Source organism: Fusarium graminearum, chromosome 2 (assembly GCF_000240135.3).
Source record: "Fusarium graminearum PH-1 chromosome 2, whole genome shotgun sequence".
Classification (NCBI taxonomy): Eukaryota; Fungi; Ascomycota; class Sordariomycetes; order Hypocreales; family Nectriaceae; genus Fusarium; species Fusarium graminearum.
The window spans coordinates 4,248,204-4,273,771 of record NC_026475.1 but is presented as its reverse complement, the minus strand read 5'-3'; the positions used below and the strand labels follow the sequence as shown (position 1 = coordinate 4,273,771).

Here is a 25,568-nt window from a genome sequence, read left to right as displayed (position 1 = left end):
TTTTCTTTTCTCATTACCCTTCTTATTTGGATTCTTTTTGCGGATACCCCATGCTTGGACATACTGTTGAAATCCCTTTGTGTTTGTCTTGTATAATCCCTGCGGCCTGGAACGCTGTTACTCGACGAGATTATATACTTTATATAGATACAGGACAACCAAAGCAGACGCTGGTTGGACTACAGACAGTCGATACGACTCGGATGGAGCTGAGCTCTGTGATCGAATGGATCGTGTTGCTTATGATGAGATATATAGAAATTGGAACTAATTTATGACGATGAGTTATCTCGACTTTTGGCTTGCCATAGTTCCCATCATCACATGCTTGTGACAGTACCTTTACCTCTCTTAGCAATCAAGGATAAAGGCTGGGTACGGATGCGGCACTATCAAGGTCGCTTACATGCCGCCGAACGATCTGGGCGTCGCTCAGGCACAAACAAATAAGCCCAACGTTGAATTATTCGGACCATGCAGTTACAACGGTCTCCGCGTGGGGGTTGAACTTGAGCTAAAATGAACATTGCATGATACCAGTGATCATGAACATTCGCACCGTCAATGCAGATTGTGTCTTGCTTTCACAATTAGCAATTCTGCTCTGCACAAAAGAATAAAGGTCAAAGCGGTGGTCAAAAGAACAAAAAAAGAAATTGTTCGACAACGACAGGATTCGAACCTGCGAGGCCGAAGCCAATAGATATCCAATCGTGACGATTCAAGTCTATCTCCTTAACCACTCGGACACGTTGTCTGGTGTTTTTGTTGAAGGACGAGCAGGAGTTTGTATATATATACAGACATACCGTTCCGATTCAAACTTGATAGTTGTCACTCCATGTGATTGTTGCCTTGAGCATGCACCAGTCTATATCTCGGGGTATACAGGTATTTTACGGCGCGTATATACACAGTTTTTAATTGTAATATTTTTGCCAAGTCTACATCTAGCTGATTACTCGGTTGTGCAGCCATGTTCCAGTAGCAGTGTAAGCCGTGAATGAGGCCGCTCACTTACAACCTACCCTATTGACACCAACTTTTGTGAGGATGAAACGGATGACTCAACGACGATATTCACAAGGAAATTGTAAACTAAATGGGCAATTTCTTGGCTTTTATCGATATCTGAAAAAACAATTTTGAAAAGAGCGAATGCCTAAAATGACACGAGTTTGTCCTTCTTTGATGCATATAAGTTACAGTCTGTTCTCGTATCCACAATCCAATCACGATGTCAAGAGGCATCGCCACAACAGTTCACGCAAGGTCACTGCCTAGTTACTCAGGGTTCACGGTTACAGGATGATTCATATACCAAACTTGCCATTTTGTCTGAGTAGGATTTATATATCGGTTCTTTATCTGCCCAACAATAACCAGCTTCAACTGATTTGATCTTTCTCTTCCTTCACGGCCTGTCATAAACGACATTCTGATACATACAAGCACTGAAAAAGAAAAACCTTTACTTTTAGGTTCCATCAAAGCATCCGTCTTATCATGCTGACATCTCTGTCATTTCATCCTGACCAGAGGATGCGACTCATCGTCCAACAAATCGACACAACAATGAACACGCCCGTCCTATCCAACTGTCCCAACAGCTGAGACTATCACGACTAGTCTCCATGATATCCCGAAGTTCCCAAATAACCTCAATCATAGTATCTCTGCGATGCACGATTTCGAGTTGACGACCCCCGACGATGTGACCGACTTATCTCTACTTGACCTTGCAATGACCCCTGCTCAGGTCTCCAACCAGCAGGATGCAAACCCGACAGCTGAGGAGCCTCATGTAACATCTTTTCTCGTTGGAATGTCTCCTCATCGATCAGACGATAGTTGTAAGCATGGTCGAGGAAGGAGAAGTCTGGACGAATCTGTCTCCCCGTCACGCCTCTCCGGAAGTGCTTTGCGATATGGTGCATTCGTTGTCGGTAGCATGCTCCAGGGTTGGGTGGGCTATATGCAGATGCGCTAAACTTTCGATCGCAGAACCAGCATACACATACTGAAGGAAATGCATTGCCAATGTGGAAAGTCACGATGTGCTCGATCCATCCAGCCTCATCATTGGGATCGAACGTTGCATTGCACCCTGCATAGCGTTCGAATTCGCATACGAGAGGTGAAGAAGGTACCGAGTACTGTTGGTATGGGATAGAAGCAGGGGGAGGAGGGGCAGTGTGAGTGGAAGAGGTTTGAGGAGTTGGGATGTCAAAGCAGGACGACATGTACGTCGAGCTACTGGCGTTCGACATGCTGACACTTTGGGTAGGAGGGCTATTTGCACCTTCGTCTGAAAACATCAATGTTGCAGCATAGTACCTTGGTGTAGGAGTGAAGGGATGTTGTGAAGGTGGTGCTCCTCTTCTGACATTGTGCTCACTGATGAAGCCGTTTATGTCGTTGACAAGGTCTGACATCTTGACGGATACAGACGAAAAGCAGTGGGATGGGGATATATGTCAACAAGTTTGAAGAAGGGTGGTGAGGATATTGAGTTAACAGTGAGTCAAAGGATGAAAGGTGCTAACAGAGGCAGTGTCTCGTATCGGCCGTCAATGGTTGAGTCTTTGGGGAAACTAGGTGCAAGCCAAACACAGAAGAGCGCACACGATGAAGAAGAACTCAAGGTCTGAAGACACAAGACAATTGAAGAAGAGCTGAAGGATAACGAACAAAGAGAGGGAAACCAACACCTCTTATCCTCATACCAACCATACCAACATAAAGCGTCAGTACCAGCACCCTCCCCAATGACGACCCTTCTATATCGGTAGCTTCGTCTAAACCACCAAGCATGCCATTCGTCACTGGCCTCCCAAACCACTACTAGGAGCGCCATGAACGATACCACACCAAAATGACGAGGAATGCAGTGCAAAGCTGCAGCCCTTCAGTGCATGCATGCATGGCCGCAGAAACTATGACCCATCATCGACAATCTCTATGGAGTTTCCATGCAATCAGTCGGACGAAGCCGAAGATACGCGGCCTAGTCGAATAAGATCATGGCCAATTGGGAGATGCTACGACGTATGTAATGCATTGTCGATGGTGTACTACGGAGGAATACGTGCGACATGGAGCAAAAAGGCGGGGAGTTTGAGAGTCAAAGTCACCAAGACTCGATATCCCTGGATTGGCCATGTTGCTTTCAGAGGGAGTTTGAGCGCGGGGGAACTCGAGAAACCCCTAAAAGTTGAGGCTCAACTGGCCTAAAGCGTGGGTAAAAGTATGTAATGGGAATCCATTTGGACCCTGGCCGTCAATACTCGTCTGACTGACCTGACCCTTGGACATGGTAGGATTTCAGTCCGAATCATATGCACAGCCTAATTGGGGTTCAGTTACCGACTTTGACTGACTACTAATTCAGACACAGGAGCATACAATGTTTGATCAAGACCAAATATTTCATATTATTACAGGAACCTTTTCGTCTATCTCTTTGTCGACAATATGCCCAATCCGTCTTCTAGTTCGAGGTCATCTATTCATTCATATCTGATCGACAAACATGGGATGCATATGAGTCAACTCTAAGCAATTACGACGTGCAGCATGACCCTGCAAGACGTCCGAGACATTTTGACGCCAAGCAGGCTGCTGCCGCAACCCTTTTATGCACCTTCAACATTCCTCGATTAACCATAAATGCACGCAGTCAGGAATCGTGAGTTGGCATGCATTTGCCGAAAGCCAGCATCAGCCCTATGTGGACAGTATGGAAACAAGTGGGTGTTCACAGTAATCAGCCAGACAAGGAATGCATTGCGATGGCAGCCTATTCGAACTGTCTCAGCGTCTCATTCCCGTTTCTCCACAATGATATGACTGAGATGGACTGATAGTGTCAAAATGGAAAGAATTGAACAGATTCTATTCCGGGTCTATCTTGAATATGCTTACCCTTACTAATTGAGTTATATCATGCACCACATTAAGACGGGCAAGTACCGATGCTAAGGCGATACAATTGATATAAAACAGCTGTTGTCACTAAGCGCAGAATTGGTAAAGACAAAATCTTGAAACTTTTACTCTTTTACTCATATCATTTCAACATAACTTTTCTATAACATTTTAATCATGATCCCAATAGCGTAAGCTTCTTAACCCCCGTCACAACAGGAGGCTCCAACTTCTTTCCTTGTCCCATAACGAAATCCTGCAACACTGCTTCTCCTCCAGTAGCGTGCCACGCCGGCTCGCCCTCGTTCTTCTTCTCACCCTCTGGCTCAGACGACTTGAATACCTCGGAAACAGCAGACGTACAAGCATCGGACACCTCAGCCATGAGGGATTCAGCGGCGCGTGCTCGCTCAGGCATGTTTCTTCTGACAAGCGCAAAGATGAGACGTTCGGTATCTGGTGCGGCAGCGCTTACACGGTCGATCAGACGGCGTATACTGTTGACAAGATACTCCTCCTCGTAAACGGTTCCCTTGCGTCCGCGAGCACGCTTCTTTTCTTCTCGCTTGCGGTTCTTGCTTGTTGCTCGACTGACGCCTGTTCCAGCTGTGCCCACACTACCAGCCTTGCCTGTGTATCGTGTGAAGAGTGATGCACTGGTGCTGACACGCGAAGACGCAGCGACTGAGACATCGTCGGGGATGTCCATGCCACCGGCGCGGTCTCCTTCGTAGAATGCAAGAGGGTCCTCGATAGCCTTGCGTCGAAGTTCAGCGACGCGAGGAATCTGGGCCTTGAGCTGAGCCTTGCAGTCAGCGAGGAACTCAGTTGTAGTACCCAGTGCGTCAGCGAGACCAGTATCGACGCTGGTGGTGAGGAGATCGGGACGGTTGTGTTGGACGACAAGACGGATGGCATCGGCGAAGTGATAACCCTTGCAGAGGCAACTGACAGCCATATCAATTGAATCGAGATACTCGAGGTGGATAGTAGCCGCAGACGAGTAATCCTTGGCTTCCCAGAGGGCATCCGCAAGGTTGCTGGCGAGATCGGCCATGGACTCAGTAGACATGGGAGGTTGCTGCTGGGCTGCAGTGTAGAGACACTCCTGCCAACACGTAGCACCGGCGGTTCGGTAGCAGCTGGTTGCCTTGGCGTAGTTTTCGAGAGACTCGTAGGCGAGACCTGCCTCGCGGTAAGCCGAGGTTGACTCTAGGTAGGCGGCATATGCAGCTGTGAGTTCTCGGAGACGAGGAGGATCGTATCGGTAGAGACGTAGAGAGTCGTGGTATAGAGAGTGTTTGGTGGTGTATGCAAGAAGTTCATCAAAGACATCCATGGTCTGGAGATGGCCAAGAGCCTTGACACGGCGTTCAAGGTGATCGTCGATTTCGAACTTTCGGCGCAGCTCTGTCAAAGAGTGTAGGTTTTGAATAAAGGGTAAATATTCGCGGGGATCGCGCTGAGACTGCTGAGCGACGAGGAGAGCCAGTTCAAGATTGTAAAGACCCAGAGCATTCTCGTACAGACGGTTGACATCGACCAAGAAGCAGATGTGCTCAACGGCCTTCTCGGCAATCTTCTCGTCCTCCTGCATCAACTCAGAAACGAGGAGGAGACCATCATCGAGGGCAGGCGGCGACTTGCACACGTGCGCAGTGATGGTGTTCTGGAGGTTGGTGGCCTTGCGGCTCTGTAGGGCACCGAGCAGAGTATCGCAGACGGTGTTGACCTTTGCTACAGAGCCTCGTGGAGCAGGAGACAAATCCGAGGCAACAGCATCGGCACCAAAAGCCTTTGATCGTTTCGTATCTTGGTACATGGTCTGAGTAACGTCTTCGACACTGCTTTTGATTAGCTATGAACTTGGCAGTGTGGCTGGACAATGTCTTACCGAAGCGAAGAGAGGAAGAGATCAATGTGAGCAACATCTGGGATCTGGTCGAGGAAGAGTCCCACGTTGGCCAAGAACTGCTCAGGCTGATGATCGTAAAGAATGTTCATGTCCACACGCTGAGTTCGACAGTATGAGAAAGCACGGGCGTAGTTCTTCTCATCGATCAGGTTACGGATACCCGCCACAACCAAGGCTCTAGGGAAGACAGTCTCGAGGTTTCCACGGGGCATCTGAAGAACGATGCTCATGTTGGAGGGGATGGCAGTAACAAGTCGTGATCCTCGCTCTACACTACGGCATCGCTCGTCGGTCTCAGGGTCATCCTCAGGAACTTCAAGCTCTGTTTCGTATTAGTTACTGGTCATGAAAGGGATAGGAGTGGCTTACCGTCAATATTGGCGGACAAGTGAACAAACTTGACCAAGTGGTTGTTGGTAGTAAAGATGAGATGGCTAGGGGTGACGACAAAGGATGTACAGTTCTTTGCTAGGAGGCGAGAGTTGGCGTAGATGTGACCGTTCCTGGATAGACCAAAGGCAACAATCTCATCATCGACTTTGCTAATCTCAAACCAAGGGAGCTGCGTCTGGAATTGGACGGGCAGAATCTCGTTACCAGACTCGCCAATGTAGAACAGCTTTCCTGAGTTGTCCTGACCATAGCCTGCGAAGGAGCTATCGTCTTGGTAGCTGGCTGTAGCAACCAAGACCTCTTGAGAGTTGATAACAGCAGCAGATGTCTCGCCCTCACCGATAGCCTGTACAGATCGCTGGACGAACCCCTTTTCTTCCTCAAATCCGAAGTAGTGGAAAGCGTCCGCAACAGCAGCGATTCTCAAAAGAACGTTGTAACCTGGGCTGGCCATCTCGTCGAAGGTGATCTTCTTTGATACCTGCGGCTTGATAGGCCTGCCGTTCTTGACAGGCCAAGTATAGATATCGATACCTTTTCGGTGGAGGATAGCAAAAGAGGTATTGTCACGACCAAAAGCAACGTCGACGACGGCAGCGGAAGCTGTGATATCGAACATTGACATGGGTGGTGGCACGTTGACTGTCCTGAATGGAGTCAACTTTACAGTCTCGCCGTCAATAACCGCAACAGCGCCGTTATCGTGTGGTGGCAGACATGATCCCCTTGCTGTATAAAAGATATGCTCGGCCACGACCACATTACTCGTGGATGCAGCAGCGAAGCGCAGAGCCTTCTCAGGATGCCAAGAGAGACATGTAGAGTTTGCCTCTATGGGCATCTCTTGCTTGAGATACCAGTGGTAGTTGCCCATTGTCCATAGCTGGATCATGTCCTTGAAGATGACTGCCACGACAGTGGAATCTGAGTTCCACTCAAGATGAATTTTCTCATGAGCTTCGACTGGTCCAGAAGGAGAACGAAGTGTGAACTCTCCGTGTCGCAGACCGTTTCGCTCGAAGAAAACCACATCTATACGGTTTGAGAATCGTTGAACACCAGCCATCAGGTTTCCAGCTGGTCGCCAGCTTAGAGCACTTTCGAAACCATCGACAGGCTCACTTGCACTGTCAAGTTCGCCCTCTCGTGAGTAGACTCGGATAACACGACGAGATCCCTCTTGCACAGAGTTGATAGCGACATAAGCACCGTCTCCCCTCCAGCTGATTGTTGTCGCACCGTCTTCCTGGGGACTAGGCACGCCTTCGTCGACCTTTTCAGGGATAGTAGGATCGCGCATGGCCTTTGCGCCTCGACCCTGGAACTGCGTCTCCTTCTTTCCCCATCCAACAGAAACATGCTTGGATGCATTGAGATCCTCGACTGTCATTGTGATTTCTGCAACGGGGTCGAAAGTAGATCCCATGAAGATAACATTGTTCTCTTTTGTGACAACGATAAGTAGCTCTTCGTCAGGAGACCACCGAGCGGCAGCAATACCAGCATCGATGGAACCGACAATCTCGATGTGAGCATCTTGGCCTGAGAACTCATCTTCTTGAACTGTGATGATGTCGCCCCCCTCAAGGACAAGACATGTAGTCGCTGAGCCACTGAGATATTGCAGACTGACAACTCTGTCGACAGCAAGATCTGGTGTTGGGCTGGGAGCATCCCAAGTTGCCACTGTACGAACTGAACTACAAAGAGTAAGCGGCTGTTGATGTTGTATGTAATAATGTAATATTCTATGAGATAGATAGATAGATAGATAGATAGATACTTACATATCTTGATCGCCAGCGACCCTTAGTAACTCGATACCACTGCTCTGCTCGGTAGGTCCAGCTACGCAGAGAACCTCATCCTTCTCAGGATCCCAACAAGCAGCCGTGACATTAGCACGCTGGAATTGTCCGAATCGAATGTTTCGAAGGTTGCGCATCTTGGCTGATGTGCAGCTATCGTTCGACCAGTACCAGGTTTATTTTTTGTCTGGTCCCCCTTCGGACAATGCCGACAGATCAGGTTCAAAGTGGTGATACTTTTTATCTTCCTTGTTTCTTTTCTTGGGTGTGATGCGGCGATGAATTTGCTAGATTTGGAGTCGATGCCCGAGAATTCGAGATTTTTTTACGGTACTTGGTGAGGTTGGTGGGTAAAGTAGCGATGCGGGGTGGTTTAGCCTCTGCTATACCTGCCATGACTCCCAAGTAAAGTACCTAACTCGCCATCGTTGAAAGTTCTGATCAATGCCCCCCGAGAGCGTTTTTTCCCTTCTGGTTGCATCACACATTCTTTTCCTTCTTCATACGACTTAGGTATAACTAATGCAGGTTTCCCCCCCGTTTAACTATTCCGGGCCTCGGCGATTGAAGATTTTGTCGCCTCATTTTGTATTTTATTACCTTATTTTAATGACCTGACCATTTCAATTCAGTCACTTTCCCGTCTTCTTATACCTGATCTTGCTCGCCCTTCTTCTTGTGTTGATTGACTATTCCCAGTTTCACTTCCATCTGCCGTTTATATCCAGCTGCAGCTATTCCCATCACATGCCGATCGCCGCTATCCGTTCAGCTATTGGCTTCCGTCTCTCCGCATTTCATCTGCTCTCTCAACACCAACCCCAACAACTTAACGTTCTGTGCTAGACTGCTTCTTCGCCTGGCCATTGTTTGTACCACCACATTGACGATACCTTCTCCGATAACGAAAACCCCATCGTCGTCAACATGGACGTTGCATACAACCAACATTCCGACCGCGCTCGTCGCAAGAACCGCTCCTCCTCCAATTTGAATCATCTCTCTCTCGCGCCCTTGACCGCCAAGCTTCCCCTCAACGACGACGAGCTCATAGCCGACGCAATTGCATCACACCCTCACTCGCCCATCCATCCAATTCCTTCTTACATCCAGGGCAAGTCGGCGCCCACGACTCCGCGTCTTTTCGCTCGCTCTCCTACGGCACCGCGCTCACAGTCTAGCACTCGAACCTCGTCAACACCACTTGCCAAGAGCAAATCCGCATCCCACCTCGCTGCCAGCGGAACGCGAAAAGCACCATCGGGTCGTGCAACGCCCAAACGTCCCAAAGATGATATGAGCTTCAGCATGCGCCATCGCAATGATAGCGATTGGCTACTTCGAACAGGCGCGCTCATGAGCTCTGAAGCTCGTGAGTTTAAGGGTCAGACGTGGCTAGTCTCGCGTCAAAGCTCAACTAGCCTTGGGGGAATGGACCCTGATGAGGATGCCTTTGAGAATGAGCTTGCCCGTGAACGCGAGCTTACGAGTCGCCATGCTAGCCGTCGTGGCAGCGTTGCTCCAATCCCGGAGGATGCATCTCCTTATGCCAGCCGCTTTCCTAGCCGCACTCACAGTCGCTCTCATAGCCTGACCCGGCCCCGGAGCCTACTTCATTCCCCCCTTGAGCTATCTACAGCTGCAGAAGGGTCTTACTTCCCCCATCAAGAAGTCAACAACGAGCTTCTCGGTCCTGATTTTGTCAATCTCGACGAAAAGCTAGAGGAGCTTGAACAAGATGTGGCTCAAGATGATGAGGCCACCGTGCGACGGCTGGTTCGAAAAGGCCAAGCAAACACAGGCACCTGGTTTGGCAGCGTCTGGTCTCTCTTCTCAGTAGAAGAAGATGATGAAGATTCGGACGAGGACAGTGATGAGACACCACGAGACAACGAATCTCAGCTCGGCCAGTCTCGAAGCTGGTCATCGCACAATTTGGCAGGCATATCAACAATCCCAGACGAGCGCGTGCCTCCTCCAAAAGCTGATGAAGGCGGTTGGAAGGATGCAGCCTGGTTGTTGAGTGTGGCAACAAAGGTGATGTTTTAGACAGAATGAGTTCCTGAAACTAAGACGATAAACCGTGTCGGCATGATTATACAAGCGGTAAATGGTTAGGCTTGGCAAAGTAAAAAGAGAATTGACAAAGAGCGTAATATGTTGATATTGTTTTCCTGATTTATATAGCCTCGGCCCTGCTTCCAGATAGCAGACTTTCCGAGATAGATACTCTGATTTCCCTAGTCGTGTTTCTTACAACCGAGCCCCAGATGATGGTGGGCTCAGATGCTACTTTCTTGAAACCTTGTCGAATAAATATGGCATTTCCAATCAAGTTCCATCAGGATGTGTTAACTTGGCTTCAATACCGGTGCCGTCCATGCTTTGCTGGGCCGGCGCGGGGTCCGTTCACCGCCCCACTCCTCTTCCGCATCCCGGGAGTCAAGCATCAAGTCAACTGACAGCCAGAGTGTGCCACGTCACTTTGGCTGTCCTGTTTTGTTTATACTGTATGCTGCTTACCTATGCACACTGCTACGACTCGAGCCCAAGCGGATGCAAATAAAAAAAGAAAGACAAAGAGATACTCACCGCAATCATTCGGCTAAGGCGCAAAAACTGAGTAGAATAAATCAAAACCGGTTTGTGGGGGGTTGTCACCTCGCAGGAGGATGTGCTGCGGGCCTCGAATGGGGTCGTTCCGCGCGGGAATGATGGCAGGGTATCGCAGATGGGCTCGGTGTGAGATATGTCACCCGTCAAGCTTTGCCATATGTCGTATGCGACTCGTGTATGTGATAGTTGATGCGCTCAGCTGAAGCCTTCTTGTTCAATTCGGCAACTCGTGGTTCGATTTTGATGTGGATAGCGTTGCGCGGAATACAAGTGACGAGATTCCGCCAAAGTTCCTCTTCTGAATAAGTGTAGCTTCAGGTACTGGCCGCGCATGAGAAAATCGCCTGTTTCGCTAAGCAGTCCGAGTGTAGTTAATGGTTTGCGGTGAGGTCCAATGTGGTGGAGACTAATTGCGACGACGGCCCAATATCAAGAGCATCACTCGAAACATGGATCACTTGATAAGATCCTGTATTTAAGTGGGAGCATGATTAATGTCCCTCTGAGTGACAGGTGGGTTTTAGCCGGCAGTTAACTCAGCCCAGGTGTTCATGAGCCAGCTTCTGTATACAACTCACAAGAGTCAAGGGCCCTGTCTACTACATTGTAGTTAGCCAGACCATTCGACGAATAGCTAGCATGGCAAGTGCACCAGCTGTTAAACCGTCGACGGCTAAGCCCCGCCATCAGTCATGACATGACTTGGCCATGATCGTGACCGTGCACGAGGGGCAGCAAGCAAATTGAGGGGTGCTAAATGAGATGATCAACGGACCCTGCAGGGACCGACATTGGCGTAGCGAGACCAACCCAAGCAGCGAAGCCAAGCCACAAGTCAACAGGAGAGGAAACATGATGGAGAAAATACCGCAATGAAAACCTCTGCGGTGGCTGGTGTAAAGGCAGCATCAACTTCCATGTTGCAATCTTTGAGGGGTTCGTTACGTTGGCTGGGGCCAGCTTCTTCGAAGGGTGGGCCGGCGGGCATAAGGCGGCGTGCATGTCATCCTAAGCTTCCCAATGCTTGCAGGAGCTTGCTTTCCCAAAAGTTGGAATTCTGTAAAAAAGCTACAGCACCCAAGGCCTAGATGCCGATCGTATCCAGTCTGAGCAAGAACCAAGAGTTGGGCAGGTGGGCCGATGACTCGGTGAACATTGCGACTTGTCTCGAGACTCGAGAGACAGTCCCCAACAATGCGGCTGCTTTTCTTGTCTTTAGGTCGAGATATCATGGGTAAGCAGCTTAGTGAAAAATCTTTCGGCCGAGAAATATTGAGCGAGGAAAGGGACGTTGACATAAGATGGACGATTAGGGTAGAGGCTGGCTAGGGAGCAAGTAAAGGGAACACCAGGTAACAAGTTCAGGCGATATCGAGTTTCTTCAGCCTCGGGTGACAGTTTCCTGGGCCCCGGAACATATGTAGATATCACACCGGAGGATCAATCTCTTGACCATCATGGAGCCCATAACCAATAACCAGTTGGGTGGATATAATGAGACTCTTGACTCTGTTGTCCCCTGTATGCCATTCTTATGTGCGGCATTGTCAGCATAAGCTGGAGAAAGTCATCATATGAAACATCCTTTTTGTCTTGGATGCCGGATGCAGGCCGAAGAAATCGTTCCTGCTCATGATCGCATTTGGATTTGGCTCGTTTTATGGTGCATGCTGTCGTTGTAGACTAGCGGAATAAGTACCTATAGGTACGTTAAAGCTCAAGCATTTTTGCGCTAGGCGGATGCGGTTGTGAGTCCCGGAGAACCAGAACGAGGACGAGAATAACAAAGTCGAGCGACTTTCTAATTCTATTCTCTTGGGGAGAGAGAGCCTTCGATCGCGTGCCGAGTCAGCGATATCAAGAAACGTCTGTACTATTAAGTTATCGCGTGGCACAAGCATGGATGGCACTGACCTGGCTTGACTTGGCCTGACCTGGAGAACAGAACAGAACAGAGTCGCGGTACTTTGTAGGCTAGATACATATCAAGAGCCAACAGCGACAAAGGAGACTGATGAGTGACTGGTATGATGGATGACAGGCGATCTTTTGCGATTTAGGGATTGGTGCGTCAAATGGAAGCTTTGGAATCTAGGCCTTCTGCTTCCTGACGGAATGGAACCTAATGATGCAAGAGCTGTCCCTTCCCCAATTTTCTCTCTCTTTTCTTCCCTTTTTTAGTGGACTCTTGTACAAATCACCGACGTAATCGGCAGGGCCCTTGTACCCCTCCTACCCTCCATGGGACTGCCTGGGTCCTTGCGACTGGGACGGGGACTGGGGGCTTTTACGGTTCACCCACCTACAGGTACGTACTGTCTAAAGTGTAGTGCAATTCAACAAGATACTAACACGAGGAAGTTTTTCTCTTTTCCTCACCCTTTGTTATTTTGCTTACCTACCCGGGTATCCTCTATCTTTATATCTTACCTACAACTCATTACGGGACTCCTCAACGGCTTTCCTGTGCCCCGGATCCGACTCTTCTCGTGCCCTCCAACGTTATATGCAGCCACTGTCGTCAGTCGTACCGGGATATCACTCCTCGGGATCTCCCGCAGAACGTCAGTGTTAGATCACAGTTCGACAGGACACTCACACTCTCTCAACCGTACGCGTTAAGTACCGCGGTATTCACAAGCGCGAAGAGTCACAACCGAGGGACCTAGAAGTAAAAAGAAGAAGAAAAAGAAAAGAAAGATTGATAGGTATATTCTTATCTGGACAATTACGTCCTATATCTCACGCCCCAGAGGTAAAACAAGAGACTTTACAGTTTGGTGGCCCCGCCTCCCACTGTCATAGTCATAGCCTGGTAAGAAGACATGTCCCTCTATTCATTGCACATTTTGTCTTTCTCTCTTTTTTTGATTCTCGTTGATATCTCTTCCACCACGCCTTTCTTCATTTTTCAAGAACTGGATGTCGGTACCTGCCTGATATACTGTATGTCTCTCGTCTATTTGGCCTTAGTTAGAGGTCAGGTCGCCTAAATTTTCATCATTTCCGCACTAAACACCATCCCCCACTCCCCTAAACGTGCCGTCTCCCAGTCTCCCAGTCTCGGATGGATGAATGGGTTTTGGATTCGACGCCTTGCATTTACTAGAGCGGCTCAACCCCACTCACAATGGCTCTGTATTGTCTATTGTACTGTTGTCCCCTGGTGGTTATCCATTTCTATATCCATTCTAGGTACCTGGACGACACGACCCTCACTCTCCATCGTTAGCCCCTCACCTATGAGGTTTGACTGCCCACATACCAGCAGCCGATATCACACACTTCTTAACCGCCGCCTTTCTGGCTAAGCCATATCACTCGAGCCATTATTCTACTCTGACTTGCTCTGTTTTTTCTACTTTTGCTTTATTTTGATTTGCGCTGCTGTGCTGTGCTGTGCTGTGCTGTGCTCTTCTCTGCCTTTTCCTTCTCTACACGTCCTCGTCGCATATATCGTCATCGCTCGGACAGCTGCTGCTCCTGTCAACTCAAAAATCAGAGACCCCCAATCAAGCAACCACAGGTACAAAAAAACACACCCTTGAATCAGTCCGCGCAACGGCTACTTGCCAGCACCTGCTGCTATTGTCACTCTTCTGTTTTTACCTCTGTTGTCACTGCTACCACCTGCTGGAGAGTGACAAGCTGTACTTGAGCACTATTGTTTCGCTTGCTTTGCGACTTGAGACCCCTAGCCAGCCACTCCATCCACGGTCTCGTCATCTTGTTTCCTTCCCCTCGGGCCAAGCTTCCACAAACGTTCGGCTCCAGCTTTACCACCTTCAACCTCTGAAAGAAATATCTTCTATTTACTATTTCTTCTCCTGAGCATCCTTGGCTTTGGATTACTGTCTGTTTTCTGTTTGCGCATCATTTATTATTTCTCTTATATGGTCGAGTCTCTAATACTTTCACAGCTTAGGTGTCACCAACTCCTCTCTTCGACCTGTCACTTCCACCGGCCCCACGCTGCTACCCCAGAGCTGTTCAGCATCGACACGAGATTATAGAAATACAACATAGCCGAAATGTCGCCAGCTGAAGACAAGGTGGGCTCGATACTGGCCGCACAGCAGCTTGGATATTGTAACTAATGACTCTCACCCACAGAGCGAGCCCGTTGGCGACGTTGACTTTGGCGATAACATCGATATGGCCACTTTCGAGCAAATCCTGGAGATGGATGAGCCAGGCGACACCGAGTTCAGTTCGTCCATCGTGTTCGGCTTTTTCGAGCAAGCAGAGGAGACCTTCGACCAGATCAAGGAAGCGCTGTGAGTGGAATCCAACAAATATCAGTACAGGATACTCTGTGCTCTGGGAGAAGAACTTCAACTGACCATTATTTTCTCCGATTTTAACAGGGAGAATGAAGAACTTGAGACACTGTCTTCTCTTGGTCACTTTCTCAAGGGTTCATCAGCGACGCTGGGACTCATCAAGATCAGGGACGGATGTGAAGCGATCCAGCGATATGGCAAGAATGAGAACTTGGACGGCTCTTCACTACCGGACGACGAGAAGTGCCTAAAGCTCATTGGTGACTATTTCAAGGCTGTTAAGGAAGACTACGCCACGGTAGAAGCCCTCCTGAGGCAGTACTACGAGCAAAAGGAATAACGCAGTCACCCAAACAATGCCTAGGATTAAGTCGACACGTCACGTTCGGATCAGGACCAGTCCTCTCAGCGGCATAGTAGTCTACTGGGAGGCTTGTCGTAAACCTTGGATGAGGGACATTTTCTTTTCATCAAATAGTTGTTGTGTTTAGGTATATTCAGGATGGAAGAGGCCGGGTTCATCGAAGCAGATACCCCAGGCCTTGAAAGGCTTGAGGCTTAGAGGACGACCCGCCAGGTCAATCAGATCAAGGGTGTTACGAGGAAGTGCAGAAGGACATACCATTCCACTCCTCTTTGAATTGAAAAGCCTATTTGAAGATCCATGATGATGAAGAAGAAGAGACGGTTTGGAGATAGACTTGACAAAGTATGGAATTGGTGCAAAAAAGAAGACTGCCCGCCATGTAACTTCTTAATCAGGTATCTGTTTCCAGTGTTATTACCTACTTTGTGATGTCTGTCTCATGAAATTCCTTTTCTCTCTCTTTGTCTTAAGATTAGTCACTTGTTGATTATCGGATCCTTACCACTAACTATGGCAGATCTGATACGCCTCCCGAAAGCTCTGACATTGGTGGGGTAATCTTGACGCACCTTAAAGTACTGGCACTACAGAAACCCGCCGATACGAAGACCTGACATCATCGAGGTGTTACCAGACAACGTCAGATAGGTTGCACAGAGCGTGTTAGTTATGTTTCACAACCACCACTCTACCGCGTGGCAGGGTGTGCGGGTTTTCTTATATTTGTGCTCTACGAGTTGGAGTATCTGCCATAATTATGCCGAGAACAAGATTAGTTTGCTAACTTGAGCAGTTGACTACTAGGAAACGTTGCATTATACATCAAACATATTCGTCTCTTATATCGTCTACGAGTAATCACTTCCCTTGCGAAACTTCAATAAGCGGAAATATGCCACCCAAACCAGTCAGGGCGTCCCCGACACATTTTGTGTGCATTCCCCTAGCCGGGCCGCAGCTCACCAGAACCGTGGCTGCTTTCTGTAACGAAGTCACCAATCCGGCCAGCTTCGGTATTCCTCCAACGGCAGTGCGTCCAGTCGGCACGATGCATCTGACGCTTGGTGTCATGAGCCTGAAGGATGAAGGCATCCAGCAAGCAACCGAAGTACTCAAGGGCCTGAAATTGAGCGAGTTCCTTGCAAGTGCTAGGACCGGGACATCGTCGACCGGGGAGCGACTCTCGCTAACGCTCAAGGGCTTACATGCCATGCAATCACCGGCAAAAACTTCGGTGCTTTACGCTGCTCCTGTTGATACGGAGGGGATCCTTTACAAGTTCTGCGAGCAGATCAAGACTACTTTCCAAGAGGCTGGACTGATGGCCAAGGAGGACAGACCATTGTTACTACATGCAACTGTCGTCAACACAATCTATGTCAAAGACGATAGAGGGAGGAGAGTCCGAGAAAGGTTGACAATCGATGCTCGGGACATGGTTAGTCTCTATGATGACTACGTTTGGCTCGAGGATATGCCCCTCGACAAAGTTACGTTATGCCGAATGGGTGCAAAGAAGATTGAGGGAACAGACGATGAGGCTTATGAAGTAGAGGCCGAAATCGAGCTTTAGTGGAAGTATGGATGGTCTAAAAGCACATCTTGTCACGATATTGTGGCTAAAGTCTTGGCTTGGGGAAGCCTAAAGATGAGCTGGGTACTAGGCCGCCATATTACCCTGATGGAGAAGGAGACATGACATGACATATGATAAATTACCTCGAGACGAAACGCGAGTGTTTTGGACAAGGCAGAAGCTTTATCTCTTCGTATTTGATAACGATTACCAATTATCTATCATGAGAGTTGGAGGCTGACATAGCAGTAGAGTATCGATTTGGAATCAACAAACAGGCAACAGTATTTCGGTCAGAGAAAAATCCTTTTGATTGATCACTAAGATTCAATCTTACTTGAAATACGGGGTAATGTATAATTGATATAATTGATTACCTCCGTCGTGAGCTTGTGATCATAGACCCCAGTCGACTCGTTAGATATCAGTTCTGAGACGTCGTTATAAACTCAAAATTAGCGCACCTACAGTGGACGGTCGCCTAAAATCCTCAATCAACTGTCCCTCTCCAGGCATCAAAATACAGAAACCAACGTCATCAATATAACTCTCCAACGTTTTCCCATGCGCTCAACCAAGCTTCGATAGAAATTCCACCGCACTTGATGCCAGAAACAATGTGGAAACAGGATCGCCTATCCTTGGACCCCACGACTTGACGATCCGATCCTCTGCAGTGGAGGTATACGCACACCACACCGAGATCTGACAGCTCCGCCTCGTTACCGCCATGAACAATTCTGAAAAGCGCCGTCCAGGCACCGGGAACCCGTCTACCCATACCCTACGAACTGGTGCTTCGAACAGCAACAGCCGAACCAGTATGCCTGCCATGCCTGCAAAAGTCGCCATGGCTGCCACCACCAACGCGACCCCCGAAGAGACACATGAGACCACCAGCAACAGCGGCGGTGCCCCGCTCAAAGAGAAGGAGAGCACAGCTACAAGGACCAACAGCACAAAAGAAAAGGACCGTGACAAGGACCGCAAAGAACGGAGGGAGAAGAGGGAGAAAGAGCGCGGGCTCGAGGCTGCTCTGAAAGAGAAAGATGAGAAGATTGCGTATCTGGAGAAGGAGATGGGCATCATGGAACGCGAATTCCACCGCGAATTGGACAAGCTTAGCCAAAACGAAAGCGAGACGGCAACATTCTGGCAGGCCAAGCACAGTGCATTGAATCAACAATATCTACGGACAGATACGGAGCTACGACTTTTGCGCGCCGAAGTTGAAGTACGAGAGGGCGAGCGCGAAGAACTTCGAGAAGGCTGGGAGGTTCTACGGCGAGAACTAAAAGAACGAGACGATGAAATTCGAGGGCTGAGAGGCCAAGTACGCGGATTGAAAGAGTGGGTGAGTAGCAGCACAAGAACAGATGGTCAAGAGTGCGACGAGGTCTTTGGCGATGGAATGGCACGACTAGGCAATGGTCTTCAGAATTGGGTCATTGTGAACTTTCGCAAGGCCAAGATAAGTGAGCAATCCCGCCTCTGATCGGGAATAATCGAGCGCTAATATCGGGCAGATCTGGAGAATCTAGACGAGGCGACGTTGGCTGAGATTAGCGAGCTTGTGCCCATGTATGAGGAGCTTGCATCATCACACAAGGTTTATTTGCTGCAATCTATCGTATCCAGGATATTAGTCGAGATGGTGTTTGGCGCCTACTTTGTCGGCTTGACAGACGAGCAGACGCAACAATTTCGACAACTGGAAAAACTGCTATCTTCATATGGTATGCGTTTTGTTACTGGCCACCACGATCACTAGCTAACCTTGGCAGCCGACTCTGACGAAGCCATAAACCATTGGCGATCCTCTACTTTATCTCTCCTCCGCCGAGACTCATCTTCTCTAAAGGAATCAACATCCTCCGTTACAGAAGTCATTTTAAAGCGAATAACCCGTCTTCTCGACGCCGTATGCGGCACATCTCCCTCAGAAGCTCGAGATAGTGGGCTACGAGTTCTGGTCAACAACTCCGTCGAGCTCGCACGCCTTGTTGCCGTCCAGAAAGCCGTTCTTCGCGTGAATATGCCCACAGTGTTACCGCACCAAAGAATAATGTTCGAATCTGAAACCATGGAAGATCTAGGTGGAGAAGACGAAGAATCACTAACGGGGAGAGACATCTGCTGTGTCGCTTTCCCAGGGGTGATTAAACACGGCGATGAGCATGGAGGGCACTTACAATACCGAAATGTTATACTCAAGGCAAGGGTTCTATGTAGCCCTGAGCAGTAGGACACGCCTGCTTAGGCGCTGTTGATAAAGTCTAGGCTCCTTGACAAGGGACGAATGACTTCACTAATGGATTTATCGGGCCATTGGTACCTGGCTGCATCGCACTTTATATACTGTCCTCGACAAGTAGTCAGGCATGAGATCACGATTCAAGATATCTATATCATAGATAACACAAGTTATACATAAAACACTTACACCGAGTGTAGCGGATGGGAATAGCCCAAATAGAGTTGGAATACTGTACATAATGAATTACGAAAGCATTTCTACCTACATTCTCCAAAGACCCTGAATTTGAGGACCGCGTGGATCATATTAAATAACCTTTTCGATCTTGTGGTCTACCCTGTCCTAAATCTTACAATCACTTGTACAAAAACCATGCAGTTTGTATGAACAACAGATATTTCCCATTCGCCTCCGCTATGACAAAATCCCGACTAAAACTACCAAAAACCCTAAGTTCGAGAATATCCGTAACCATACCGACATGCATCGCGTTCAAACAATCTCGCATAAACCTCATCCCAGGCATTATCTCCGTAAACATAATGGACCGTACCAAACGATCTAGACATGATAGAATATGTATACTTGAACACACGAGTAGCACGACTATGCGCCGTTTGGCTGTTCCGGTCCCTTGCCGTCGTCATCGCCGTCCTTTGGTGGTGGTGGTGGTGGGTGGTCTTCTCCATCTGCTGCCGCTGCCGCCGCCGCCTCCTCTTCCGCTATCATTTGTCTTAGGAATTCAGCCTCTTCGTCGTCCATCGCCTCTTGAATCGCGTCGCCGTCAACCTCCTCCTCGCCGATGGGGTTCTCGGGAATGATGCCGTTCTGGCGTTGCCACACCTCTCGTCTGATACGGTCGTCCTTGGCTTTGCGTGCTCGCTCAACCTCCTCAAATCCGCCAGACTTCTTGAGCTTGCCATCTGCGACAAAGTTGACGATTTCGCGATGCATGGGATTGATGTTTCGTGTCGCGAGCTCCTTCTGGCGTAGCTTCTCGGCACGCTCGATAGCCTCAAGACGGTCTTCGTGGTTTGGCTGTAAAGCTCTCACTTCACCAAGAACACCCTCCTTTGCCGCACTCTGGTCACTGCTGTTACCGAGGCTGACGAGACCCTTTGAGAATTGTCGAGCGTTTCCAGCACTGGCACCAGTGCCATTGTCTTTCATCTGCTCCTTGGTTGCCTGTTCTACTAGGGTGAACGTCTCCGAAGCCTTCTCCAGGTCGTCTCGCAGATCAACCAAGAGATCTTCCATAAGGCGAAGCTCGTCACGACCCTGGCAAACGTCTTCTAGTTCCTTCTCCCAGATCTTGGTCCAGATGGGCTTCTCCTGAGTCATGTATTCTTCCATCCTCTTCAATTCCTTGCTCAAAGTCGCGATGTCCTTACCGACGGAATCCAACTGTCTCGGTAGCGGCCGGACACCACGGTGCACCACGTCCTTACGCAAGTCTTCGATGAGATCCTGGAGATCGTCCACTTTGCCAACCAATCGGTCAGAGTCGCCGTTGAGTTGTTTGCGCCCGCTGGTGACATAAGAGTAGCCGGCATCGCCTTCGATATCGGGAATGGCAGCCTTAGCTGTAGCAACCTTGACGTTAGCAGCTTTGGTTCGGATAGTAGCCATTGAATCCTGGATTTCGGCTTGGAAACTGGAATAGGTTTGACGCATCACAGCCAGATCCTGTTTAAGGCTCTTTAATTCTCCGAGATGACTGTTATTCAACTTGCGTCCAGAGGTAAATTGCGTCCTTGCTCCATCCGAGGAGGCGCCGGCTGTTGGTGGTGATAGTGCCAGTCGAGCCATCTCATTTGCGGCTTCCTGCTGCCGGTCTGACACTCGCTGAAGGGCTGCCCCTTGGTCTGTTACTGTTTGCTTAACATCGCGAACGATCTCCGTCAAAGAGGCAATTCCATCGTCAATATGTCTCTTGACTTCGTCCAAAGCTTCCACATTGAGGACAAGAACAGTTCGATCCTTCACATCGGCAAGGTCCTCCAATTCATGGCGCACACCAGAAACGGGGTCTTGAATATAGATTTCTGGAAGATCTGCGCCATTGTGCTGTGTATTCCAAGAAAACTTCTCAATGAAAGCGAGTTGTAGACGCCCTATTGTAAGCTCGGCCCTTCCCTCTGATAAAACAAACTTCTTCACTTTAGACTTGTACTGGAGGAACAGGGTAAGATCCTTTGAAGGTGTTGGAGGGGGAGAATCTTGGAAGTATGATGTTGCAGAAGGCTTTGGTGGCGGCGTAGGTACAACTTCGGGTGCGGACTTGGAATGTTCAGTCCTGGGTATTTCTGGTGAATTACCATCGTCCTGGAAGAACATAGGATCCGTGGGAGGCCCACTAAGTGTTGCACTGGCAGCATATGCCTCGTCTGGGGTCTGAGGCACAGGACTATCTGTTTTGGCGGGCAGTTCTGCTGCGTTGTTTTCTTCAGAAACCTTGTCCGGTATCCTGACGGGAGAGTCCTCAGCCGTGTTTGCTCGCATAGATTGGCTCGAGTTATTGCGGTTGTGCCGGATAGATTGTCGACCCTGTACAGCGCGCAAAGATTCCCTAACCTCCTTTCTTCCTCTATTCGGAATGGGCGAGTTTTGTGGAGGCAAAATCGGAACGCCATTGGCACCGCCCAGATGTTTGGATATTTGGTATTGAGAGTATCGACGTGAAGCTCGTCGTTCTAAATCTCCACCCTTCTGCAGAGCTGCAAGGGCGCTCGAAGTGTTGTCAGGCGGAGTAGGTGGCGGAGGAGGAAACGAATCGATGTTGAGCTCTCCTCCCGGAGGGCCTGAAGGTACAGTAGGCCCAGAAGGGATTGAGTTCTCGCCTTCGGGATACGGCGGTACCACTGGCATATTCTGCATCGTGTTGCTGGAAAGCGAAGACTGTTCCGATATCGCTGATTGCCGAGACGATTCACGCTGGGCATTGAAGCGGCGTGGAGACCTGTTTGTACTACCACTCGACGACGGTAAACCTTCAGTCGGCTGCCCTTCAGGTGGAGGTTGGAATCCATTCTCTAGACCCTCCTCCAACATGTTGGTGAGCCCGCTGTTGCCGCTGCTAACAGTGCTGATGCTGGTTGCTCTGTCGGGGGGCGCATGGCCGTCACGATCTCTAGCTTGCTTCTGGCGCAGCTTCTGCTGTTTGCGCTTTAGTCCGTGTAACAAATTAATAATTATGTCGCGGATCCTAGGCAAATATTTCTCTAAACTCTCGGCACTAGCCTCTTGGCTCAGTGTCGCCTCAAGAATATGTCGCAGCGAATCGGGAACGTTTCCTAAATCAGATGTGTCAACATGAATGGCAGTGAATGCGCGGCAAGCCATGTTGAACTCGTAGCCCAGGCGCACGTAAACATCTGACACCTGGCTGTCGGTAGCTTGTCCGCGCGACCATTGTGTTAAGGTTTCCAGAAGCTGTTTTGTTGCAACGAGGAGGTGAGTGACGCTCTTTTCGATCTGAGATAGAGGCATATTCGAACCGCTACCACCAGAACCCTAGATAACGAGGACGTCAGCAACTTGGTTGCAATCGGGCTCGGGCATAGACGTGGGGCAAGCAGGGCTCAGCAGGGGCACAATATTGCCCACGTTGCGAATTATATACTTACTTCACGATTCATCCTTCGAGAGCCCGCAGATTGTACAGATCTCGCTGAGGCGCTCGAGGCCCGAGCCTGCAGTGCTGGTGAGATGGACCGAACAGGAACATTGGGTGGTGGTCCAGGCTCGGCGCCGGGCGAACGACGATGGGCAAAGGCGCGTTGAGAACCGGATGATGGAGCTTGCATAGCGGCTTATGTTTGTAATATCTGTATTTTCGCGGCGGGAAATATATAATCGATAGTGGTCGAAGAGATGAGAGGAAGTGGAAACCTCGGTCGAGAAGGACAATTTGGGGATTGAGCGCCGAGGGAATTGCTTAATGATCGGATTTCGGAGGTCTTCGAGGGGCCAGAGGCATCATCAAAACGAATGGAGCGTAGAGAAATCGCAAGAGCGGGTGTTGGCGTCGCAAGGGAGGGACAGGCTTGTCGATATAGCGAGAGTATCGAGGCTGAGGTGGCTGCAACAGAAGAGAGAGGTTGAGATTGAGTTGAGTACAGTATGAGGTGTACGACGGATGATGATGGTGGTGGATGGATGACCTGCAACTCTACCAGTGACCCAATAGTCGAAGTAGCTGAAAGTGCAGTGCCCAACCCAGCCTGGCTTTACTTGATCTGTATCGACAGTACCCCTGCATTGCAGCACGTGCCACCACAGCGCAGCGCAAGCCTGAAAGCATTCACTGTATCCCTACCTAACCTAAATCTATTCACGAGACAACCAAAGCCATCCAATTATTTTGGTTTCTGCTTCATTTCCATGCTATAAAACGTTCCAAGGCCGTTGGGGCGATCGATTCTTTGGAATGTCCTCAGCCAACCAAACCCTTTTCGTTATCATCCAGTAGTTTAACTCCCGCATAAACCTCCAATTTAAAGACACACTTTTAGACATGAATCAACAAGTTTTAACACGATAATTATTAGTAACAGAGAAATAACAAATCTTGAACAGCATTATCCTCAAATTCCATGCCGTAATACCAGACCTGCTATATGTTTTGCCGCAAAATGCGCTGTCGGCTAGGGAACGGCTCGAGTCTTGGCTGCCCGTTTCATGGATCTGGGGTTGACAAGTTAGGGTATTGTTTCATGGTTTTGATCAGCTGCTAGTTACTTAATCTGTAGTTCCTTGGAAGCTCGCCCACCGTCCTGTATACCTACTATGTGGATAGTATGCATATAGCCTCCTATTCTAGCTCGGGGTCCCAGAAGGGAAGTGCATAACTCCAAAGAGTCACAAAATTTGACACTTCAATGTCCCTCCATGAATAAGGGACTAAGTAATCAATGTACGCCCACCGTAATGAATCCCCATGAAATAAAGGAGTCATATCGTCTTCCATGATGTCCCAAAAGTTTGTTACAACAAATTTGATCAATTCTTCGTCTCCCATTCTCTGAAGCTTCGTAAACATGCTTAGGCCTTGCGACAGGAGGCAGATGCCGTAGCAGTCCATCCTTTTATACGTGCCATCGTTCTGAAAGAAGAATAGGAAATACTCCGCATGTCGCCCGTCCCAATTCCTCAATGGCTCGATTCTGCCATAAAAATATTCGAGACGATGGCCAACAACCGCCAGTAGCCTTTTCAGTTCCTTCACCATGTAGGCCCAAGTGCAGTAGAATCTCACAACCGTTTCAAGGCAACTAGGCCGAGACATCCATTGATGTCTAGTAAAAAACTGTTGTCGGGTTTCTTCAGAGGTGAGGTACAAGTGCTCTCGTCCATGAAAGAAAGTCAGGCAATAACTTTCTAAGCAAAGAGCCGCGTCTATGAATAGACTTCGCTCCTGCTGCGTTGGCTCTCTTAACTGCCGGGCAATAGCACGGGTTGTTATCGCCAATGCTTCCTGCGAATATGCATCGCATATCTGTTTTGCATCTTTGCCAAGCTCGCACATGATGCAAAGTGCCGAGAGTGAGAACTTGTCCCAACAGGGTGGCTCGGGTTCTTCGACGACCGGGCCAAGCAGATGGCCTATCCTTTCTTCAACTTCGTGGGCCCCTAGAACCTGGAAGTCTGGTTCCTGTCTCATATGGCGTAGACGTGCTGCCTGCACGAGGGAGGGAAGTGCGGCGTCGCCGACAGGAGCCATCATGTGAGTAATGATCCATGTTCGGTTCGCGGAAAAGCAGGCCATGGCGGGAGGGTAAGCTCTGACGAAAGAAAGAATATCCAAGTTGCAAAAGATGATCATTTGGAGCAGCAGCTCCCATGGTAGATCGTATAAGCAAGCCATGGTGTCGATTCGTTTTATTGGGATCAAGAAGAAACATTTCTTGAGATGGGAACTAAGAGAAAACTTGTTCCATTTATAGCGAGAAAAAAAACGGAAGAATTCTGGTCAACGAAAGGTTGTAGCATGGTTCACAGTGTTGGCACAACTGAAAAGGCAATTTTATTGTTTACAGTGTTTTATTTTAAAGTCATTAAAATGGCCTAGCAATGAGTCCAAGTGAAGCGTTCCTAAATTGAACTGTGCCGACATAAGAATATACCAAGTAGATCAAGCTTCTGTTCTGGGCAAGGAAATGATATACAGGGTAATAAAGAGAGAAATTGGCGCTATAAAGTGATATAGAAATCATTTTCATTAGATGTTAATTGATAATAAATTGTATACTTAAAGTTATGATTAAATGTAGCTGGTTGGTACAGGGTAGGTTATTAGATTCTTTTGGCAACCAATTTTAGATAAGAAACACTATTTTGAACCTTTTTCTTTTGCTTTCTCTGGTTATGTTGGAAGAAGAGGAAGTGGGATGTTGAGCAGGTATTGCTTTTGTATTGTGCGAGATC

The 25,568-nt window shown here is 48.8% G+C and overlaps 8 protein-coding genes and 1 non-coding gene across 9 annotated transcripts; 4 read left to right on the top strand and 5 right to left on the bottom strand.

The window, feature by feature from the left end:
• Positions 1-661: 661 nt before the first annotated feature.
• Positions 662-757, bottom strand: FGSG_20563. The gene has a single exon. It is a non-coding gene; the product is annotated as a tRNA-Ser (tRNA).
• A 904-nt stretch (positions 758-1,661) lies between these two features.
• Positions 1,662-2,435, bottom strand: FGSG_04360 (uncharacterized protein; the record flags this gene model as incomplete). The annotated part of the gene is made up of 2 exons (XM_011322945.1): positions 1,662-1,991; positions 2,022-2,435. The coding sequence occupies 2 exons, from the start codon at positions 2,433-2,435 to the stop codon at positions 1,662-1,664; spliced, it is 744 nt and encodes a 247-aa protein (XP_011321247.1).
• Positions 2,436-4,102: 1,667 nt separating this feature from the next.
• Positions 4,103-8,180, bottom strand: FGSG_04361 (uncharacterized protein; the record flags this gene model as incomplete). Its single annotated transcript, XM_011322944.1, has 4 exons — positions 4,103-5,771; positions 5,822-6,164; positions 6,212-7,935; positions 8,023-8,180. 4 exons carry the CDS (start codon positions 8,178-8,180, stop codon positions 4,103-4,105), a joined length of 3,894 nt encoding a protein of 1,297 aa, XP_011321246.1.
• A 790-nt stretch (positions 8,181-8,970) lies between these two features.
• FGSG_04362 (uncharacterized protein) lies at positions 8,971-10,092 on the top strand (the record flags this gene model as incomplete). The annotated part of the gene is made up of 1 exon (XM_011322943.1): positions 8,971-10,092. The coding sequence occupies one exon, from the start codon at positions 8,971-8,973 to the stop codon at positions 10,090-10,092; it is 1,122 nt and encodes a 373-aa protein (XP_011321245.1).
• Positions 10,093-13,894: 3,802 nt separating this feature from the next.
• Positions 13,895-15,724, top strand: FGSG_04363 (uncharacterized protein). Its single transcript, XM_011322942.1, has 4 exons — positions 13,895-14,185; positions 14,580-14,711; positions 14,773-14,936; positions 15,027-15,724. The coding sequence occupies exons 2-4, from the start codon at positions 14,691-14,693 to the stop codon at positions 15,280-15,282; spliced, it is 441 nt and encodes a 146-aa protein (XP_011321244.1). The 5' UTR covers positions 13,895-14,185; positions 14,580-14,690; the 3' UTR covers positions 15,283-15,724.
• A 477-nt stretch (positions 15,725-16,201) lies between these two features.
• FGSG_04364 (uncharacterized protein) lies at positions 16,202-16,882 on the top strand (the record flags this gene model as incomplete). The annotated part of the gene is made up of 1 exon (XM_011322941.1): positions 16,202-16,882. The coding sequence occupies one exon, from the start codon at positions 16,202-16,204 to the stop codon at positions 16,880-16,882; it is 681 nt and encodes a 226-aa protein (XP_011321243.1).
• A 733-nt stretch (positions 16,883-17,615) lies between these two features.
• On the top strand, positions 17,616-19,130 carry FGSG_04365 (uncharacterized protein; the record flags this gene model as incomplete). Its single annotated transcript, XM_011322940.1, has 3 exons — positions 17,616-18,360; positions 18,412-18,621; positions 18,670-19,130. The coding sequence occupies 3 exons, from the start codon at positions 17,616-17,618 to the stop codon at positions 19,128-19,130; spliced, it is 1,416 nt and encodes a 471-aa protein (XP_011321242.1).
• A 618-nt stretch (positions 19,131-19,748) lies between these two features.
• FGSG_04366 (uncharacterized protein) lies at positions 19,749-22,948 on the bottom strand (the record flags this gene model as incomplete). Its single annotated transcript, XM_011322939.1, has 2 exons — positions 19,749-22,655; positions 22,769-22,948. 2 exons carry the CDS (start codon positions 22,946-22,948, stop codon positions 19,749-19,751), a joined length of 3,087 nt encoding a protein of 1,028 aa, XP_011321241.1.
• Positions 22,949-23,955: 1,007 nt separating this feature from the next.
• FGSG_04367 (uncharacterized protein) lies at positions 23,956-25,008 on the bottom strand (the record flags this gene model as incomplete). The annotated part of the gene is made up of 1 exon (XM_011322938.1): positions 23,956-25,008. One exon carries the CDS (start codon positions 25,006-25,008, stop codon positions 23,956-23,958), a length of 1,053 nt encoding a protein of 350 aa, XP_011321240.1.
• Positions 25,009-25,568: the final 560 nt, after the last annotated feature.

What these genes read in the sequence shown, in the direction of transcription:
- FGSG_04363 (XM_011322942.1), top strand. Translation starts at nt 14,691, where the DNA reads ATGTCGCCAGCTGAAGACAAG. An exon ending in TGTCGCCAGCTGAAGACAAG is followed by an intron (nt 14,712 to 14,772) that starts GTGGGCTCGATA and finishes TCTCACCCACAG; the next exon opens with AGCGAGCCCGTTGGCGACGT. An exon ending in GACCAGATCAAGGAAGCGCT is followed by an intron (nt 14,937 to 15,026) that starts GTGAGTGGAATC and finishes CGATTTTAACAG; the next exon opens with GGAGAATGAAGAACTTGAGA.